Consider the following 20,898-nt stretch of genomic DNA (forward strand, 5'->3'; position numbering starts at 1 on the left):
TGGAATAATACTCAGCAATAAAAAATAACACATTATGGACACATGCTACAACATGGTTGAATCTCATAGACATTACAGAAAACTGCAAAAGGCAGACATAAAAGAGCACAGACTGTCTGATTTATATAATATTTAAGAACCATTGGACTAATCAGTGATAATAAAGTCAGAATGTCACTTCCTCTGGTGGGAGAATATTGTCCCAGAAGGGCACAGGGAACATCTAGAGTGTTAGGAATGTTCTGTATCATTATCATGGTGGTAGTTAGACATGTGTATACATATGTAAGAATGTGTTGAGCTGTACACTTCAGATTTGTGCACCTGCTGTGCCTCGTGTATATTTTGTACCTTAAAGAAAACAGTTTGAGGGGGTTGCAGTTTCTCAATCAGAGAGGGAGTTTGCCTCTTTCCCTGCAGCCATATTCTATTCCAGTGCCAAAATCACCTCTTCAATCAGAGTACCAATTCTGAAATTTACCCAGGAGCTGACTTCTTAGGAAAGGGCTTTCTGGAATCCTGGAATGAAAAGATTGATGTTCGTGAGAATAAACATGCAAGGGGAAGAGACAGGAGATCATATTACTGGGTGACTAACACTAGGTATGAAAATTGGTATTGAAGCATTAATATCTTAAACTAAAGTTTAACTGCTTTTTTTGCTCCCCTTGTTTTGTTGAATTGTTTCTATTTAGTTTTTTTCCCACCTCATCGTTCATCTGGCCTTTTTTCTTTTTCTTTTTTTTCCCCAAGAGACAGAGTTGCCCAGGCTAGAATGTAATGGCTATTTACAGGTACTGTCATAGCTCATGGCAGCGCCCAGTTGCTGGGCTCCAGCAATCCCCCTGCCTCAGCTACTCGAGTGGCTGGGACTACAGGCATCTGCCACTGTGCCTGGCCATCCTGCCACTTATAGGAGTCCTTTTTCTTTTGTAGAAATTTCATTGCTATTGACTAACAGGGACAAACCCATTTTTTTTCTTTTCTTGGAGACAGAGTCTTGGTCTGTTGCCCAGGCTGGAGTGCAGTGGCACGATCTTGCCTCACTGCAACCTCCGCCTCCCAGGTTCAAGCAATTCTCCTGCCTCAGCCTCCCAAGTAGTTGGAACTACAGGCGTACACCGCCATGCCCGGATAATTTTTTATATTTTAGTAGAGATGGGGTTTCACCATGTTGCTCAGGCTGGTCTCGAACTCCTGAGGTCAGGCAATACGCCCACCTCAGCCTCCCAAAGTGCTAGGATTACAGGCGTGAGCCACCGTGCCCAGCCCTTTTTTCTTTTTATAAGATTGAATTCCTCCTTCTCTTTCAAATAGAATACTGAGATATTAGAGTTCAGCTATTTAGAAGGAAGTCTGAACATTTTCTCTTTGGAAGTATAGTTTATTTTCCTAGTTCCTTTAGTTTCACAGAAAGTATCAGTAAACTATTTCCGATTGAATATTTTTCTCAAATAAATGTGCAGTTTTTTGTGAGCAGAATATGTTCCCACCATTGCTTTGCTTGGTAATTAGTCATCTGAGGTATTCCGAGAGCAACTCTGACAACAAAGATAGAGTAATAGGCAGTAACATGAGTTAAGAGAAAAAAAGGAATGTCCTATAGCATCCTTAGGTAAACATTATGAAAATTTGCTGATCCACAAAATTGTTTTAATTGAAACCAACTTTGTCTAAACCTTGAGAAAGCAAATCTGCAAATCAGGGCTGAGCAACAGAATTATATAGCTATGTTATTTGGAAATTTGTTTCTAATTCTTGGTCACCTTTTGGGCTCAGCCCCAAAGTATGAGTTGAATATGAGTGTTTTAATCAAGATAGGACCATTTATTGATACTTCCAAAATTGATAGAAATCTTCAGTAATGTGTGAGAACAAAGGTAAAGTTGGAGCCAACTTTTTAGAGTTTCTTATTCTTATTGATTCATAGGAAGTGAGTTTATTTTGTTATTTTCACATTGGAGTCTCAGTTCCACCAGCTCATTGGCAAACTGGAGCATTAACTAAAAAAGACCTTTTATTGTTCATATAACTTAACTTGGAGAGCTTTCAACCAACAGTATCCCATATGGCCATGTAACATACATTCATGTATGTCTCACCTTGATCTAAGAGGGATTGGCGTGAGTTACAGTATACATGAAACATAGTGGAGTAAAATAAATATGCTTGGAAATTGAAGCACAAAGGTAAACAAAAATAAAGCCAATAGCCACAAATTTGACTCTAAGCATCCCAGTAGCCAAAATAGTGGAGAAAGCCAAGTACAGGACAAGATTCACAAAGACCATCAGATTAAAACAGATCAGTTATAAATTGGACTACATCAAAATTAAAAACTCTGTACTGCAAATGGTACTATCAAGAAAATGAAAAGACATCCCACAGAATGGTTGAAAATGTTTTCAAATCATATATCTCCTAAGAGATTGGTATCTAGAAAATATACTCTTACAACTGAATAAGAAGACAACCCAGTTAAAAATGGGTAAAGAATTGAATTGACATTTTTCCCATGAAGACATACAAATGGCACATGAAATGATGTTTGACATCATTAGACATTCAGAAAATGCTAATCAAAACCACAATGGGATACCACTTCACAGTCAGTAGGATGGCTGTGAAAAGACAGCAGTTAATAAGAAGTGTTGATGAGAATGTGGAGAAATTGGGACCTTCTTAACACTGCTGGTGGAAATGTAAAATGGTACAGCTGCTTTGGAAAACATTCTGACAGGTCTTCAAATGATTAAACATAGAATTGACTTATTACTCAGCAATTCCAGTCATAGCTACATACCCCACAAAGAAATGAAAATATGTCCTCGCAAAAACTTGTACACAAATGTTCATAAATGGCATTCAACATAATAGCCAAAAAGCAGAAAAAAGCAATTGTCCATAAACTGGATAATGTGGTAAACACAATGGAATACTATTCAGCCATAAAAAGGAATTAAATGCAGGTATACATGTCAACATGACTGAACCTTGAAAACATTATGCTAAGTGAAAGAAGTCAGTCACTACAGACCACATATTATATGATGCCACTCATTTGAAATGTCCAGAACAGACCAATCTACAGAGAAAGTAGATTCGCATTCAACCAGGATTAAGGGGAAGAGGTGAGGGAAGGAAATGGGAAGTGAGTGCTAATAAGTGGGGGGTTTCTCATTGGGGCAATGAAAATATTCTAAGCACAGATTGTGGTGATGGTTGCACAACTCTACTATATTAAAACCATTGACTTGTATACTTTAAACAAGTGAGTTTTGTGGTATATGAATTCTATTTCAGTTAAGATGTTAAAAAGGAAAACAAAAGTTCAGGTCATTTGATATGACTGTTTCTTATAATGGCCCTTACTGCAGGCTGCTATCTTTATACCCAATGTGAATAGCAATTCTGGGAGGGCCCCAAACAAGGTAATATCATACACATTTTACCGTGTAGCTTTTAAGCTCTAATTAGACCAACACTCAGTATAGAGTTTCAGCAGTGCTTTGTTCTCCCACTTCCTAACAGTTACATCAGTGATGTGCTGTGAGAAGGCACTGTAGCTTTCTTGTCAAGGGTATTTGTTCCACTTAAGGAGATTAGAGAGGGCGTGACAGTGATTTAATACATGCCTGCCTATGGTTGACAAATGAAAGCACTTCATAAGTAGATTTCAGTTATCCATTTTTCACATTCCATTAGGTAGTTAATGTAGTTCTTTCAGTTTCTCTTCTCATATTGATATATAAAGCCTTGGGAATAGCAGCAAACTGTTACTGCTCATTATTCTTCACTGCCTTCTTTTGGCAACTTGGTACTGGAGTAACTGACAGGGTTCTCCTAATAGGATCTTTCTTGTGGCACCCTGTACCTTTTCATATATTAGCGTTTTTACTGTCTGAGAAAGGAGATGCAAGGAAGTTTACCTGTTGGTACTAATTTTTAAGTTGCTTCCTTTTCCATTCCTAAGAAAGAAGAGGGCTTTCTTAGTTACTGGCCTACTCTCTTGAACACTGTATGGAAGCCATATGGATTGGAAACATTAGCCTCTGCTATATTTTTATAGCAGATGGGTACACACATTTGCATTAGGAATTCAATAGTTCTATGCTTTTGTTAGCTTTGTACTCCACTCCTGGACAAGAAATAACCCTTCACATGGAACCTATTTTTCTCTCCTTCCAAATGCCAGTCTGCTGTTCAAAGGCCACTCTTTTTTTTTTAAATGAAGTAATTAATAGGGCAGTTGGACTCCAAATAAGTCACTTGAGAGCAATAAGATGTAGTTGTAAATAAGCTTTTTGAATAGGACCCAGCAGTAGCTCATTTAATATCACCTGAGATATTTTACAAACTAAGGATTGTTGTGATGTCAAACTATTTGATTCTACATGTTGTTTCGATACGTGGATATCAAGATATAAAGTAGCAGTTGGCTACCTAAAATGAAAAGAGCAATGTTCCATGGCACCCGAAATGTTAAAAATACTAGAAACTCTCCCCACCCCATATTCCTCCCACCCCAATTGAGTCTCTCGCAATAATCTTCTCGCTTCTCTAACTAGTTGACTTTCATTATGGATGGGGATAGGCTAAAAAACGGGCCCCTGGGATGGCTGTGCTGCCATCAGTGCTGTTGGTTTACTCACTCTTTTTCTGTCTTCGTTTTTGCATGCTACTGCTCCTGCCCTCTTACAGCCACAGTAGAAGCGGTAGAGGCCCGGGAAGGTATGGCCATATTACTCTGATAGATGTGATCCATGTGTCTGTGTACTGGTTTTTCAAAGCTTTATCAACATTTCAAATATTTTATTATTGCATCACCAGAACTATAACAGTGAGAAAAGGTATAGTTGTTTCTAGGCATGTTAACGAAGCAGGTGTTTCCTTTGTGTCCTATCTTTGCATTAATTTTAAATAACCTTCACCACAGCTACAGTTTTTTTTCTGGGCTCTATCAGCTTTAATGCAACGGCAGAAGCTTAAGCAACTGGTCATGAGAGGTCAAGTGGTTTACTTCTGTATCCCTTCCATGTACAAGAGACATCCATTTGATTCTAAAGAGAGCCAAATAGGTCAGCCTCTTCAGCGATTCTAAAAGATTTCAAGAGCAGAGGCAGAAGTAGACTGGAATTTAGTTCAATTCATTTCTGAGGTTGCCCTAAGTAAGGTAGGCAAGTTAAATTAACTTTGTTTCTATGAAAACCATTGGAATTGATAAACTTGTATTATACTTGTAATTGTTTTATTAGGTAAGATGGTTCAAAACGCGAATGCCTTAACTTGGTGTTACAAAAGTTGAATCAGAAGGAAAATATGTAGAAGCTATTTTTAAGTTTTTAACTTATGTACAGCTCCTAGTTGTGCAAGATAGAAAGCTGTCCTAAACGAAAAGATTAGCTCTTTTGTTACTTTTTTTTTGTGGTCTATGTGGTCTTTGTGCTAAAAGCAACTACCCTGGGTTTAACTTGTTCAGTTATTCTAGTGTTGCCTTTGTTCTAGCATTGAGTATGTTTCTGGTGCATAAGACACTCTTTCTTAAAGGTACTGGGGCCCAGTAAGTACTTGTTAGCTTTTTGTTAGGTATATGTCTACCATGATTATGCATATAGAGCTTTTATGAAAATTACTTTCACAATTTCAGCTGCCCTTTGGGCTTTAAGGAAGCAGTAGCTGCAGCCAAGACTGATTCAGTCAGACATTGCCCATGACTTTCACTAGACGTGTGCTCCATAGCCACCTTTCTGTGTGTTTCTCTAGGAGGTTGCTGTGTGCTAAGAAACTTTTTTTAAGCCTGTTGCTTTGCTGCCTAATTGAGCTCTCTCCACCTGCTTCCTGTTTTTCTGTAGCCATCAGAGGGTTCTCGCTTCAGCACAAGATCCGGAGTTTTGAAGAAGCGCGAGGTCTGGACCGAATTAATGAGCGAATGCCACCCCGAAAGGATAGCATACACGCTGATGGGCCAATGAAATCTGTAACCTCAGCACACTCACATGCTGCGCACAGGAGCGACCAAGGGAAGAAAGCCCAGTCATGACTTAGAGTCCTGCCGTGGCTCAGGTGGATCTAAAACTCAAGAACAAATTTTATTTATTTATTATTGGAAAATGAAAAGCAACTCAAAACAACTTCAACCTGGAGGTGCATTTATAATTCAGTCTGCATTTATTCTGTAAAAAGGTGACTGTTTTATAAATTCTTTTAATTTATGTTCAATATATATAAAAAGTGCATCTGTTTTGTTTTTCCCTTTTTTCTCCATAATTTTAAGAAATGAATCTGATTGTTGTCAACACATTTGTGAAGTCTTGTGCTATAAAGGGGAACTTCCCCTAATAAAAGGGCCTTGGAAACCTCAAACCTGGGTTTCTGACTTGAACTAGTCAGTCTTCATTATTGTTTTTTGGAAGGTAATGTCTTTCATGTAAGACTAATAACTTTTCAAATGCAAGAAGATTTTTTTCCTTTTCATTTTTTTCCTTTCTGCTGGGTGCCATTGAAGAAAGTCCTCTTAGATTTCAGTGGCTAAAAGTGCTTCTCTTCTGATGGGAAACTGGATCATAGTAGAACTTCAAAGTGAATAACCCAAATCCAGTGATTTTAAGGGCGAAGGGAAATGTTTTCCATAATAACCTACTTTCTCTGGACTCTCAGTTCGTTTAAATATGTTCTAGTAAACAAAATAAAAAATAATAAGGGATTTTCTTAGATTTACTTAAAATCTGTTCGTCTGACCATGGGCATGATTGGTTTAAATTTCCTTAGGACTTTGGAGGAGAAAGATTTTCAGAAAGCTTTCACAATTGCCAGATTATTTTACTTCCATTTTTGAACCCCAGGTGACTTCTGTAAAGGAAGTCACTTTCTAAATATTTGATAAATGCCCTCAGCAGCACCTTCTACAACAAGATGTATATATGCCCTTCTAGGCTGTTGGCATCAGCTCTCGCATCTGCCTTCCCATCATCCTTCTGTTGTTCCCTGTCAGTATTACTGAAACCAGCTGGGGTAGTAGAAACTGACAAGAGTTCAATGGTCCCCTTGTGAATTGAAGGTCTTGCTAAAGAACATTGGATAAGTGAGGATTTCCTGTCTTCTGTATCAGTTACTCTTTAGGTTGAATGATATTTCAGCCTCCATTAACATATTTTGGAATGCGAAAAGCAAGTGTTCAGATGTAGTATGTGAGTTATCTTCCCTTAGTTTGATTTTCAAGTCACAACCAACTAGTGAAGGAAATTTTGGGGCTACTTAGGCTCCCATTTTGACTAGCCTCATCGCAGGAGCCGTGTCATAATAGTCATTGGTCAGCTCTGCAGTGAATGTACATGCCTGGGAACATTACATCAGAGCATGGAACGTGCACATTTATGGCATTCCTTAGTGTCATTTGTGATGCGGCAGTCTAGCACTAAAGCAAGTATTTCAGACAGTAATACTTCATATTGGGAGTTTCCAGGAAACCAGAAAAACAAAGAACAACATAATTTTGGTGGTGTTTTTTTTTTCCCCAAAAAACCATACTTCTCATTAGAAGAATGAAGACTTAGCCCATCTATCTCTGTTTTCCTATACCTTTTTTTCTAACAGTTTCTGATTTGTTTATGGCAGAAATCAAGGCACTCTTAGGGAATGGAATCTGCCTGCATAGATTGCTCCATTAATAAAAAGATAGGAAGGAGATAAAGGATCTCTGAATGGGTTGTGAGTAAAACCTGTGAAAAAAGGGGGAAAAAGTCTCTAGTGACTGTCTTTTCCTGATTGTTGTTGAACTCAAATTGGGTGTTAAGCACCTAGATATCCTTATGCTCCTTTCTCTTCCAATCCCAGGATTAGAAAAGATCCTGTCTTTGGAAATTTCACTGATGAAAGTCATTCCACGTGACAGACTGCAGAGCTGCTAGTACCTTATCCCTTTCTCCTTTTCATTAAGGCTGTTACACATATACAATCCACAGGTAGAAACCACTCTTAGGGGCCTCCATAAGCAGGCAGTAGTAGAAATAGTTACTGTAAATCCTTATAAGCAAAAAATAATATTTTGTTATGGATGATTATTTAGGAATGGCTTCACTATTGTCTCAAAAAGCAGAATGATAAAGCAAGTTTCCTTGACAGAACCATCACAAAATTATATACAGTATTTCACTGGTTCCCTCTGAGCTGTGGAGGAATCAGCCAGAGTAGAGAGGTAGGTGGTGCTGGTTCAGGAAAACCTGAGTAAGTTTTAGAGCAGCACTAACTCTTAGAGGAGGTTAAATTTGAAAATTCGGTTGAATTCTAAAGATAAAGTTATCCCTTCCGTTCTGTAGCTGTTTTAATGTTAACAAGAACTTCCAAGATGGCTGGACCCTGCCCTGGGTTTGTTCAAAGACTACTTTTCCTGTCTAGGGCCATGATTAAACAGACATTTTAATTGCTGTCAAAGTTCTGCAGTTTTGGTGTTTTCAAAGTCTCTTCTGTTTTATTGAATGTTTCCCCCTGTGTGTGCTAAAGATACTGGAAACAGTTATATTGTGTTTTCCTTCACAGGACCTTCCTTGTGGAAGGCCCACAGGGACCTTCTTTTTCTGCAACTTCTCCCATTTAGGAAAACAAAAACAAAACAATTCCCCAGGCATGTCAGGACTCCTTTGTAAACTTTTCTGAAATGCCATTTTGAAAATGATGCTTCACATGGACCAGGTTTCTCACTTTTAGTGACATACATATCACAGGACATTTAAATCGATCAGATGATTATTTCTTTTACAAATTTGAAAACTCATCTAATGTAAGTTCAAAACATATATCCTTTTTTTATTTCTGTGTTCTGAATGTTTAGAGCAAAAGCAAAACAATAAGCCAAGGGTGTGTGTGTGTTGTGTGTGTGTGTGTGTTTCTTTAATAGAATGATAAAACAAAAATAGCCTCCGTTTTCCTTAAACTCTCAAGGTGACACTTTGGTTACAAGTAGAGACATTGCTGATTTGCTGGTCTTTTGTGACTGGATATTGATTGGCAAGGTAAGAATTGCTTATCACACTCTGATGAGCTTGATATTGCTCCTTGCCTAGGAGTAAAAGACTCAGCCTCTCCGGGAACATCAGTATTTTTTATGTCTTTCATTGCCTTTTTTGGTTCTTCCATGAACAATTCAATGAAGCAAGTTTCTCTCAATAGCAAAGATTTGCCTTCTTAAGATTAGCTTTCTTTGCCATCTTGATAACTTAGGGATGATTTCCTGACATTGTTCAAAATAGGAACAGAGAAACCCTTATTTGTTTTGTCAATAGACTATTATTGAATGTCATTAAGGAGCAAGGGAAGATTTTTAAAAATTGGATAACTTCGGGGCCTTTTTTGCCTTTTTGGCATTGTCCCTTAGATCCTCTTCTCTCTGAGTGCTTTAAAAACACACGGTTTGAGGCACAGCTGATCTCTATAGGAAAAATATTATAAGCCATGCCTGCATGAGACACAGCTGGGCTTGCTGTTCATGGTCATTACTCAAGAGTCTCTCCAGCCTCAGAATGAGTAAAGCTAAAATCTGTTCCCTCTACCCTGCCCTATTTTATGTAAATATGGTAGCTGATCTCCAAAATTTTCGACTGTACCATATCTATAAAGTTTAACCTTTTAAGAATTTTCATCCTAGCTGGGCGCGGTGGCTCACACCTGTAATCCCAGCACTTTGGGAGGCTGAGGCTGGCGGATCACAACGTCAGGAGATCGAGACCATCCTGGCCAACATGGTGAAACCCCGTCTCTACTAAAAATACAAAAATTAGCTGGGTGTGGTGGCACATGCGTGTAATCCCAGCTACTGGGGAGGCTGAGGCAGGAGAATCACTTGAACCAGGGAGTTGGAGGTTGCAGTGAGCTGAGATTGCGCCATTGCACTCCATCCTGGAAGACAGAGCAAGACTTTGTCTCAAAAAAAAAAGAATTTTCATCCTGACCAATCTGGGTGACCAATCAATTAAATTGGTTTAGGAAGAGCTTGCCTTAGATTGGTTGATTTCATAATTTTTCTTTTTATTAATTATTGGGTTTTTCTCTCTGATCTCTGCATTGAAAATTACTTCCTAAGCCATAAAGACTTATTGAGGTACCATTCTAGAATCCCCAATATTTATTCTAGTTGTTATAGTAACAGTGGAGCCCAAGTTTCTCCTAAAGCATTACCCAGCTTTCCTTGCCCAGGCAGAAAAGATGGCAGAGGGAGGGTGAACCCAGGGCCCATCTGTGGGTATGGGCTCCAATTTCCTAAATTGTTTGTGGTTATAACCATGGCTTCCACCTTGTCTGGCACCGGGTCCACATCTTTTCTGAGATCTGCTAGAAGGTGAGTAAAGGACAGCCTAGGAAGGCCCAGCAGTGGATTGAGGAGGGTCGGGTTACCTGGAGGACGGGTCCCAAAACTGGCTTGCCACAGTCCCTTTCAGTATTGCTGTGATGAGACGCCTGGAGGAAAGCTGTCAGAAAGAGCAGATGTATGTAGAGGAAGAAAGTTGTGTAGTCGAAGGACAGTGTTGTTTACTCTTATCTTGAGTGTGAGTAGAGAACTGTATTAACAATAGGGCTTTGTGCCATTGACAGAGTGTGAAAGAGGGAGCCTATATTACATTGGGGTTTGGGACCTGACCTGCCTATATCTAGCCAGCGAGAGTGAATGGGGTCAGTGTTAGCTGCCTTCATCTATGCAGTCACAAAGGTAAAGATGATACTGGAGAGTATATTCCCTCCCGGGAGGCCTTGGCCTCACGCACCTGCCACCTTGGCAAGACCTGCTAAATAACACCTTTGTCTGAGACAGGGTTATGCATCATCTCCTCTTCTATGCCCTCATGGCAAGTCTAGGTGGCTTAAGATTAAGAAGTGAGGACATGGAGGCGGACTGTCCCTCTGAGCAGCTCTGAAGTAGGGCCAAGCACACTGCCTTCCAGTAAGTTCTTGCCCACATTCCTTCACTCCCTTGACGTAGATGTCTCCAAATACTCTTAACATGAAATGCATGTAATGAGGAGCAGGCCTATCATAGATCTTGATTTGGGGCAATAAAGATGTGTTTTTGTCACAGAACTTTTTGAGGATGACATTGTAAATCCCTAACTTTTATTTTCTCAGTGCATGGTGACCCCAATAGCTGTTTTTCCCGATAGATCTGTCAGCAGGCATTTTCCAAGAAGGGGCCCCAGTATTCCTTCCTAAATGGTGAGGTGGTCAAGACGTCAGACCAGTTGGTGGTGTGATATTTTTTCAAGGTTCTGAATGATGGATTATTTGCTTGTGCTTAGAGATTGCCTACTTTTTCTTGCTTTCAGTTATGTTAAAGAAGGCGAGGGAAATGTTACTTATTGGCCGAAATCATCTAATGTCTTTTTTGTGAACAAGAAATTAATTTGTTAGGACTTTTGTACTGTAAATTAGAGGTCATCTTAAGATTTAAAAAAAGAAAACACCCTTAAATGATAACTTTATTGGCTCCCTGTGTCTTTCTTTCCTGTATTTCCTGGTGGAGGTACTTATATTTGGCTTTTACTCATTTAATAATTCCAGACCCCAGGAGAAAGCCTGGCTTTTGATGTCTGGTCTGGTCTCTGATGATAACAAGGAATTCCCCTCCCAAGGGAGGGAATCCCATCACAATAAAAAGGACCTCTCTCTTTCGTCTCTCCAGCCCTTTCATTTTAAAGCAGCTATGGTTGGCCACAACGTGTTTCTGTTTCTCCCAACTCAGAATCCACTCCCCAACCCTGGCCTCCTTCTTACCCAAGTCCCAGCCCCCTCTGCAGCTTCTCCAATAGAGGCCACTACTTGAAGAAAAGGAAGAAAGACATCCCAGAAAACATACATTGTTTACCAAGGATAAAAATAGTTTTGTACTCTTGTAATTTAATGACTGTGCATGTGATCCTAATAATAGACATGGTGAATTCCATCTTGGAGAAGCCAAGGCAGGCAAAGAGGATTTGAATGTGGAGTTGGCCTACCAAGAACGGGAAGTGTCAGACTAGCCTTTTCATGCCTCTGAAAAGTAGAAATATCATGAGGTGCTGTGGATTCACAAGGAAAAACAAGCTCCCCTGGGCAAGTGGGGAATTGGGGATAGGGAAAGAGCCAGGGCCCTGGAGAGGAAAGTGTGTCAGTGAGGGGACTCTACAGGTTATGGCAGTAGAGGTAGAAAAGCTAAATCCAGCACTGCCGGGTCCAAGTGAGGTGACTTTTACACTAAATACAACCACATTAAGGGCCACAGTGCAGTTTACAGGCCAGAAAACGGGCCCAGGTTTCTAATTTCCAATAAGCTGAGTAGCATTGGGTTCTTTGTTATCCCAGTGGCATCCTGATGTAGCAATGTCCCTACACCTTAGCTAAACCTTCAGTAAAATTAGGTAAGATTTGCCCATATTTCTGGAATTGTGGAAAGATTTTTAATAGCCTGGAAATGAAGGACTTCAATGCAAATTCATATTAACCTGTTGCTCCATCTAGATCTGTTCCTCACTTTGTTGCCTGCTGCATGTAATTGCATGGTCTTGCCTTTTTTTTTTTTTTATCACAACTTTCAGGCTTTAGAAAGAAAATGTAATTTTGATACAGTAGATGAATAATTTAATGGTAAATGAAGCAGACTTTTTAATGTTGATGCTGTTAAGGCGAAGGTTCATCATAGAATTCAGGGAGGTGGGAAGACAAGGTTCTTCTTTGTTTGGAGGCCAGAGCCGTACCTTATGGTATCCACTGGGCCAACAGATCAGCCCTCTTATCCTACCCATCGCAGTCTACCTGAGCTGGGAAAGAAGGTTGATGCAGACCTAATTTCCCAGCTCCTGGGTCTGTGCCCTCCTTTGTGGCTGAGTTGACTTGGCTTGGTTTTCCCTCTGAGGTCATCACTTACTTATCCTTCCCTTATAAAATCTACTTTCTAGAGCTGACAGCCACTTGTTTGTTTCATCTTTCCTGAGAACTAAGAGAGGTTCACCCAGCTCAGTTCTTCTCAAAGACACCCCATCTGTGCATTGTGCTTGTTTGCTCATCCATGAAAAGAGGAAGAGAGAACAGCCGTGGATGTGATGTCAGTATCAAAACTTCCTTGAGGACAGGCGGGATAAATTGGGCAAACGGCTGAGTTCTCCTGCAGCCTTTGGGAGATTGGCCCTGAGAACCCAGAATAGATGCCCATTATACATCATGCGTGTGCTATGGAAAGGTCTGTGCCAGGCAAGCCTGAGAGCCTCATTCACTGTTCCTATGGGGTTCCATGCACGCATCCTGGCTGCCAGGCCCCAATACCCATCATACTTGACCTGTACTGGGTATTTTTTCACTCAGATCCCTCACTCTACAGTGACTCTACCAGAAATCTTGAATTCCAGATGAGCCACGTCATGCCATTGTCAGCATAGGAGGCCCTTTGAAGCCCCAAAATGGGTCATTTGCACTCCCTTCTTCTGCCTGCTCCTGTTCCCATGAGTGGTTGGCATGGAAAGGGCCATCAGTAGAACTTGGCTGGCAACATTTGCAGGAGCAGGATCAACAGAGGACCCAGGAGAAAGGGATGGAGCCCAGGGGATGAAACATAGTCCAGATTCCTGCTGGTGTGTCCATGTGACTTGGTTTCAATTCCTCACCATTGTGTCACTGTGGCCTTCTAGAGAAGTCCAAACTGCTGGAAACGGGCAGTGCTTTCTGCGCTAACCCCTTCTGGTCTGACTGCTCAGCTTAGAGGAAGGAAGACAACACTCAGAATTCTGAGAGCAAAACCCCCCAAAAAATCTACTCAAAGCACCTGAAGTTCATCCCTGGGGAGGAGAAGAAAGGAAGAGCAGATGCCCTGTATCTCCATGGGGGTACTGAGGCACAGAGCTAGGGCCGCCTAGCTGCCCAGGGTAGATCTCAGAGGGTGACTCATCTGAATTGCCGATTCCCAGCACCAGAGCAAGGCGCTCCTCAAGAACTGAGTCCGGGTTCATGTCTTCTGGGACCCCTGGCTTCCCTTTTCCCACTTGAGAACTAAAACTGGGTGCTTTGCCCACCCCGCTCACCCCGCCTTCACTTCAGTGCTCTTTCCCCTCATTTGTCATCCTTGGTGACAGAGATTGCTTTTCAGAGTGACCCGCATTCCACCGCCTTCTCCCCCTCCCTGTGAAGAGCCACATTTACTGGTAGTCCCATGGCTAATCCTCCCCTGCAGGGGGGTGGGGGTTGTGGACAGACCCCTGTTGACGGTGATGTTGGGGACTACCCACAGAACAAAAGGTGCAGCCTCAAGGGCTTGAGCGGGGAATACTGATGCCTGGGATCAGGTAGCTGGGAAAACAGGGCAGTTATGTAACTGTGTTTACTGTGGCTCAGGTGGCTCTGAGAAGGCAGAGGCAGCCCCTGACAAAGGGCAGTGCCAGAGGTGGGGAAGCCGTGACTTGCAGGGAGGGAGGCCCCTCTTAGACAGGGGAGTCGTGCATGCAAAGGAGAGAGTGCAGTGGGATTTGGAAAGGAAAGGAATCTGTTCTGTTGTTGACAGCCAGCCAGCCAGCCGCCTTATCTAGGACAATCTTCCCAGCCTCAGCCTCTCCCTAACCGTGCCAGCTGTGGAGGCAGCAAGGGGAGCTGACGCTAGAGGGAGGCGTCGGGAAATCAGACACCTGATTCCTGGCTCAATCTCCAAACCCTGCTACTTTTCCCCCCTTAATCTACTTTTCAAAGAGAAGGAATTCTTCTCTTTAGATAAGGGCAGAAAGGGAGGAATCAGTCAAATTTCCTTATGTTTTCCCTGCCCTGTGGCCCACTGTCTCCCATCCTCTCGGCTGTGAGGCCAGATGGGCACCACGGAACACGGTGGATTCTGACCTGAGAGAGGTGATAAACCCGGCAGAGCCCAGGCCTAAGTAGACAGGCAGAAGTCAAAGCGGCTCAGGAAGAAAGCTCAGGTCTCCCGTAGACCTACCCCGCCTCCTCCTACAAAGCTGTTTACTCAAAGCCCGATTCCCATAGAGATGAAACTGGTAGCCAGTCCCCAGCTCCTTACCCATGGCTGCCACCTCCCTTTGTGAGAAACAGGAAGTGGGGAACTTTGTCAGCTCTGCTGCACCCTCTACACTAAATATTTATCTTGGAGTCCAGGTCAGAGCCCTAGAGAATAAGAGAAGCTTGCTGCTGGTGAGGGGGTATGGCCAGGATTCCTGGAGTCGGAAGAGCTTCTGCTTCACCATCTTGGGAGAAGAAGGAAGAAAGTGAAAGCGATGTGGTCCTTCTTAGTCCCAAGGACCCTGACAGGTGGGAAAAATGCGTGTCTAAGAAAATGGGCACCTATTTTATCCCTGAGGGAGGGAAGAGGCTACCTGGGGTGGATAAGAAGGTTTCTAAGCTTCAGGTGGGGGGGCAGTGCGCTGCTGCCTCCCTCAAGAAGTGTCCCAGGGGTCCTCCACTGCTCAGCTGTCCTCCACAGCAATGCCCCTGCCATCCCCATCTCTCCGCCTTCCTGGAGAGTCAGAGGTTCTTGGAAGGAGTCTTCAAGGTCATCTTGTTCAGCTCCCCGCTCAGTGCAACAGTTGCTTTTACATAGATGCCCCACAACTGGCAGACTCAGAACCCCTGGAATCATGTAAAAATTTGTCCTGGGAAGCCTTGGACCTGCTTCCCTATGCTGTGTCCCCCAGTGGTCCCACTGCTGCTGGTGCAGCTGTGTGTCCACATGACAGCCCCGCAGGCGCTAGAGGCCAGCAGGCCTATCTGAAGCTTCTCAACCCAAACATCTCCTCCAGCTTTCACATGTGATGTTTCAAGGCAATGGGGAGAGCTCCTTTACCAGAACGAGGGAGAAGATAAGACTAAAGCAGTAATGGTGGTAGGGACTGAAAATCACTTAGTCTTTTCTCTACTCTCTTTCTTTCCAAACTTTGAGTTGAGTGGTGAGCTTGGAAAACACTCCAAAACTCCTCGTGGCCTCTGGCACCAGTCTGACACCCAGTAGGAATGCAGGAGATTACATTAGTTTTCATAATTTAGCATTGATCACTCCCGGCTCGTATCTAAAGTTGATCAGTAACTATTGGTTGGTTGGTTGGTTTGGGGCTTGGGGATCCCTGAGCCAACTCAAGGGCCAGAAAGGATTCCAGAGTGTTTCCACGGTCCTTCAATGTTCCTTAAGCATTCCCACTTTCTGAAGTGCCATACAGAGGCTGGGGGCAGAGACAGGGAGAGGGGATGACCAGAATGGATGGGGAGCCGGAGGGCCGGGGCTCTGGGGACCCAGCTCAGAGCAACGAGAACAGCGGAAAAGCAGGCAGATCAAAACAAACACAGTGTCTGGGAACACCAAGACCCTCCTAATCCCATCCCCGCCAAAGGGACCCCACCCTTATCCTCTTTAGGGGCGCGGCACGCCCAGGGGGGCCGCTCCCTTGGGCTGATTTCCTCCCTGTGCTTGCACGTGTGTGAGCGTCCCCACGTTTGCAGTGTACGCGCGCGTGTTTGTTTGCACACGACCGGCCGCGCGCCGCCGCAGGCACACCCTCTCCCCCAGCGCGGAGGGGCGGCGGGGCCTTCCCCTGGTCCGCTCCGCCACTCTGCCTGCGGGGCGCCCTCATCTCGCTCCCGGCCTGTCCGTCTCTCCCGGCTTGCCCAGTTCACCACTCCTGCCCCCTTGTCCTGGCTCCGCCCGGTTCATCACTCCTGCCCCTGTCCTGGCTCCGCTGGGAGGCCGCTCGCTTCCCACACTCTGGAAATGTCGCTGGAAACTCTGAGTGGCCCGTGTCGGGCCGCCCGACCCCTCCCCGACGCCAGCCCTGCGGTAGGGGCCGGGATGGCAGCTGGGAAACCAGAGAGGGCTCCCCGGGGACCCTCGGCGGCCCCTCCCGGCGCCGCCTCCCCGCCGGCCCGGCCTCCTCGGCAGGGGGCCACCAGTGTCCCCGCGCGCGCCCCGACGGACGGAGAGCACTCGCACGCCCCTCCTCTCCGGCCCAGCCCCGGCCCGCAGTCCAGATCCGAGACCCAAACTCCGCCCGCCCCGCCGCGCGACTCTCACGGTCCGGCCTCCGGCGCGCGCCCCTTCGGCCTCCCTCTTCCTCCTCCGGCGCCCGGCCCGGCCCGGCCCGTCCTGACCCGGTCACGAGGGCCGCGACGGCCCGCGCTTCTCCTTGCCCTTCCTCCTCGAGCGCCCGCGCCAGGCAGCAGCCGGGCAGGGATGCTCCTGCGCTCCCGGGCGGCCTCGGGCCCAGCCACCTGCTCGCCGGGGAAGGTAGGTCCGGGGAAGGAGGGGCGGGGAGTAGGCGAGGCCGGCGAGAGGGATCCGTGCCCAACCCCAGGGAACCGCACCTAGCCCCTCCCCGGGGTCCGCGTCCCAAACTCTGGGAAGAGGTGGGAAGTACCTCCCACCAGCCCTCATACCAGAAAAAGCGAAATTCAAGAAAAGCTGTCCTTGTCCACGTGGCCTTGTCGCTGAGAAATACCTGGGAAAGCTCTTAGGGCCAGGCACCCAAGGTCAGGGCAGTGTTCAGAGCAGGGAGGCCAGTGCCCACCCCAGCAGAGCCGCCTCCCCTCTCCCGCTCCCGGGGCTGGCTGCCTGCCTGGAGGGGCGGTCTGAATTCTGGGAGGACCCCTCTGCTCTCTGCTACATGGGGGACCAGTCCCCAGATGCTGCCCTCTTCCTTGTATGTCCTCCCTAAGTCTCCTGACCTGGCTGCCAAGAGAAGAACTCAGACCATCCTTCCCTGGAGGTTCCTGGGGTGGGGGGCGTCACAAGGGGCAGGGTTGAGAAGGGGCAGATGGGGGCACCAAGGGTAAGCAACCTCTGACTACGGGTCGTGGGGGACTACGGGTCGTGGGGGACCTCCTGCCCTGCCCATCCTCCAAGAGAGCAGTTCTCACTGAGCACGAGGTGGGCGGGGAGGTCAGGGAAGGAAGGCGCTGTCAGCTGATGGCCCAGGCGGCAGCTGCTGAGCTGCAACTTGGCCCGAAGCAGTCAGCTGGGCAGGGAGGGGTGCTGCGAGGAGCCGACCAGCTCCAGGTCTCCTGACCTTCCACCCCACCCTGCCTCAACTTCCCCCTGCAAGGGGAGGTGGAGTGTGGGGACTGGGGTGTGTCTGCCTGTTTTGCTTTGGTGGGAGTCCTAATTGGACCCAGCTGGGGAGCTGCTCCTCCTCCAGCCTTAGCCCTCCACTCCCCCCAGTCAGGCATGGGCACAGAAGAGCTGTGTCGCAGCAACTCAAATGTCAGGAGTCCCCACAAACTCAAACCAGAGACAAGGAGCTGCCCCCAGCCTTGGCTACACCCTCGCTAGCCCTGGGCAGGAGCTGGGTCCAGGGGCTGAGTCATCCCAGCCTTATTCTACCTTCATCCCCTCTGGGCCCCCAACTCTTCCACTGCTCACATGACTGCACCTCCCACCACTGTTCAGCTGACACCCCTCTGTACCCACAACCCCCATGCAGCTCATGTGGTCCCTCCGGTGGTCCCCCAGAAGTCATATTCACAGCTCTGCACCCAGATTCCAACACACACATACACACAGCTCCGCCCGATGCATTTGCAGCCCTCCCTGAGAGCCCCCAAGGACCCCACAGGCACAGGCAAACCTGATTCCATCCAGTCCTGGGCAGTGGCAGAGCTTGGCTGTTTCTGGTCCAGTCCAGCAGCCAAGACGCGGAGGGATGGACGCCGTAGCACCTTGCTCTGGGTCAAAAAGCCCCCTTGGACACCCCAAACTGGGAGCCCCTTTTTGTCCTCTTGCACCCCCACTCTGGGCTCCCCTCTTGCCCCTCCATTCCCTGGGTGCCTAGGGTTCCCTTCCCCTTCCCCAGCCTTGGGATGAGGCAGAAGAAGCTGGCTGCGGGCAGGCATGGTGCTGCCAGGGAAGACCCTGCACTCACAAAACAGCCTGGAGGGGCGGGAGAAAGTGGAGCCAGGGTGCGCGTGTATGTGCGTGCACATTTGCCCACATGCAGAACACCCCAGGGCACTCAGCACCAACACTCCGTGGGCATGAGCAGGTTCAGCTTTGCCCTCACCCACCGCTTCTGTCTCCACCCACCCGGAGCCCTCTGAGTCCTCATTCTGTGAAGGAGGCCAAAGAAGGGCCCGATGCTCCCTGTGAGCTCGCAAGGGTGGGTCTTGCTGCCTGGAAATGCCCCTGACGCTCCCCTTGGCCCTATTGGGCTTAAGGCCCTGCTGACTGCTTCCTGGAGGGCAGTGGGCGGGTGGCTGAGTAATCCCTTGTGCCCGCAGGCAAGAGATGCCCACACGGCCTGGGGGAGGCAGAGGGAACTGAAACAAAGTCCTGTGATCCCAGGCCCCCTCTCTGCCGGCTGCCCCACTTCCCCTGCGCCTTCCCTCCGGGGGAGTGGGGAAGCCGGCTGCACCCGTGCAGGGAGAGCCCCACGGGCTCCTGGCCAGCCCCTCCCCTCCTCCTCACCCAAGCTCCCCCTCCCCCACTCCCACCCGGAGCTCCTGCCCTGGGCCTAACAAGTGGCCCATTGTGCCCCTGGGAGCCGGCAGGCACGGGCAGCCTGCAGGCGGGTGCCTGGCGTGGCCTGTTTCCTGGGTCCTTGAGCTAGTACCCAGCTGGTCCTGACCCCCTCCCACAGCTGGCCCCTCCTCCCCTATCCCAGGGTCGAGCCAAGAGGGCATGGGCAGCCTAGCCTAGCAGGGCTTTCCCTTCCTTCCTCCTTGCCCACAGAGGACACGCAGAGGAGCAGCTGGCTTGCCCGGAGTCCTCCGACCTTGACCCAAGCATGCAGGGCCCACCCCACAGCCTCCCTGCTGGGCTCAGCCTGGACGACTTCATCCCTGGCCACCTCCAGTCCCACATAGGGTCTTCCTCCCGGGGGACACGGGTGAGTGAGTCAGTAGGGAGGAGGGTGTCCTGCGGGCCCCGGAGTTGGTTGGGACACTAGCATGTCAGGTGGGGGCAGGAGGATGAAAGGGATGGAGGGAGGGCTGAAGAGAGCTCTGGGGGGCCTCGCTGGTTTCCCACAAAATCGTCAGGCGGGCCTGGGACTGTCACCGAGGGGTGTGGGCTGTGCCTAGTAGCCATCCCTCCCTCCCGCCCTGCTGGGCCCTGAGCTGCCGCTCCTGGCCCCTCCCCGCAGGTGCCCGTGATCCGGAATGGTGGCTCCAACACCCTTAATTTCCAGTTCCACGACCCCGCGCCCAGGACTGTGTGCAATGGGGGCTACACACCAAGACGAGATGCTTCCCGGCACCCGGGTAGGTCTGCTCAGGAGCCTCATGCCGGAGATGGAGGGTCAGGGCCCTGCCATCTGGCACTGCCCTGTGTCAAGCGGGAGGGGCAGCAGCTGGAGATGGGGTTCTCAAGGCCATAAGGAGGTTCCTCAGAGGCCTCTGGGCTCACTACGAGCCCCTCCCTGTGGAGCCTGCTGACTCTGCAAGAGACACCCGCTTGGGGAGAGCAGGCTGATGCATCCCTTCCCCTGCCCTCCAGCCTGGTGCCAGGGAAAGGAAGCGTGCAGGAGCCCTGGGCGCCGGAGGACCTCCCACAGGGACTAGGGATGGAAGGGTGGAGGTGATGTGGGTATCTGTTGGCTTGGGAAGGGCTGGAGACTGTCCCATTCAGGCCCAACAGGCTGCCCAGAAGGAGGTTAGAGAGGCAGTTCTAGATCCCAGTCCAGAGGTCCTGGGAACTCCTGGGTGCAGGCCAGCCCTGAACATGTCTCTCCTAAAGTGACATCCTTTATCGAGCATTCCCCTAAGACAGGTGCTGTGTAAAGGAATTTATTCATTTAACAATTATCCAGCCTGGGCAACATAGCAAGACCCTGTCTCTATCAGCCTGGATGACACAGCAAGACCCTGTCACTTAAAACACACACACACTGAGAGGCCGAGGTGTGTGGATCACCTGAGGTCAGGAGTTCGAGACCAGCCTGGCCAACATGGTGAAACCTCATCTCTAAT

General features: G+C 47.3%; 2 protein-coding genes across 15 annotated transcripts in view; both read left to right on the top strand.

Annotated features, from left to right (window-relative positions):
- PPP3CC (protein phosphatase 3 catalytic subunit gamma) overlaps nucleotides 1-6,382 on the top strand; it is a 100,708-nt gene extending 94,326 nt beyond the window's left edge. For 5 of the 7 annotated variants that reach the window (XM_034965815.3, XM_034965816.3, XM_034965812.3 and 2 more), the window contains 2 exons: nucleotides 4,702-4,731; nucleotides 5,853-6,382. In XM_034965815.3, the coding sequence (XP_034821706.1) occupies nucleotides 4,702-4,731; nucleotides 5,853-6,040 (218 nt within the window). In that variant the 3' untranslated portion in view covers nucleotides 6,041-6,382. The remainder of the gene's footprint in view (nucleotides 1-4,701; nucleotides 4,732-5,852) is intronic. The other 2 variants (XM_063607156.1, XM_034965813.3) reach the window with 1 other exon arrangement.
- Nucleotides 6,383-8,488: 2,106 nt separating this feature from the next.
- Nucleotides 8,489-20,898, top strand: part of SORBS3 (sorbin and SH3 domain containing 3) — a 32,231-nt gene continuing 19,821 nt past the window's right edge. Inside the window, exons 1-5 of one of the 8 annotated variants that reach the window (XM_055116363.2) lie at nucleotides 8,489-10,330; nucleotides 12,918-14,153; nucleotides 15,109-15,261; nucleotides 19,661-19,817; nucleotides 20,073-20,190. In XM_055116363.2, coding sequence (XP_054972338.2) covers nucleotides 15,155-15,261; nucleotides 19,661-19,817; nucleotides 20,073-20,190 — 382 coding nt within the window. In that variant the 5' untranslated portion in view covers nucleotides 8,489-10,330; nucleotides 12,918-14,153; nucleotides 15,109-15,154. Of the gene's footprint in view, nucleotides 10,331-12,917; nucleotides 14,154-15,108; nucleotides 15,262-16,527; nucleotides 17,225-19,660; nucleotides 19,818-20,072; nucleotides 20,191-20,898 lie in introns of those variants that run through there. The other 7 variants (XM_055116361.2, XM_055116365.2, XM_008977225.6 and 4 more) reach the window with 7 other exon arrangements.

The sequence above is a fragment of the Pan paniscus genome, chromosome 7, assembly GCF_029289425.2.
Source record: "Pan paniscus chromosome 7, NHGRI_mPanPan1-v2.0_pri, whole genome shotgun sequence".
Taxonomy (NCBI): Eukaryota; Metazoa; Chordata; class Mammalia; order Primates; family Hominidae; genus Pan; species Pan paniscus.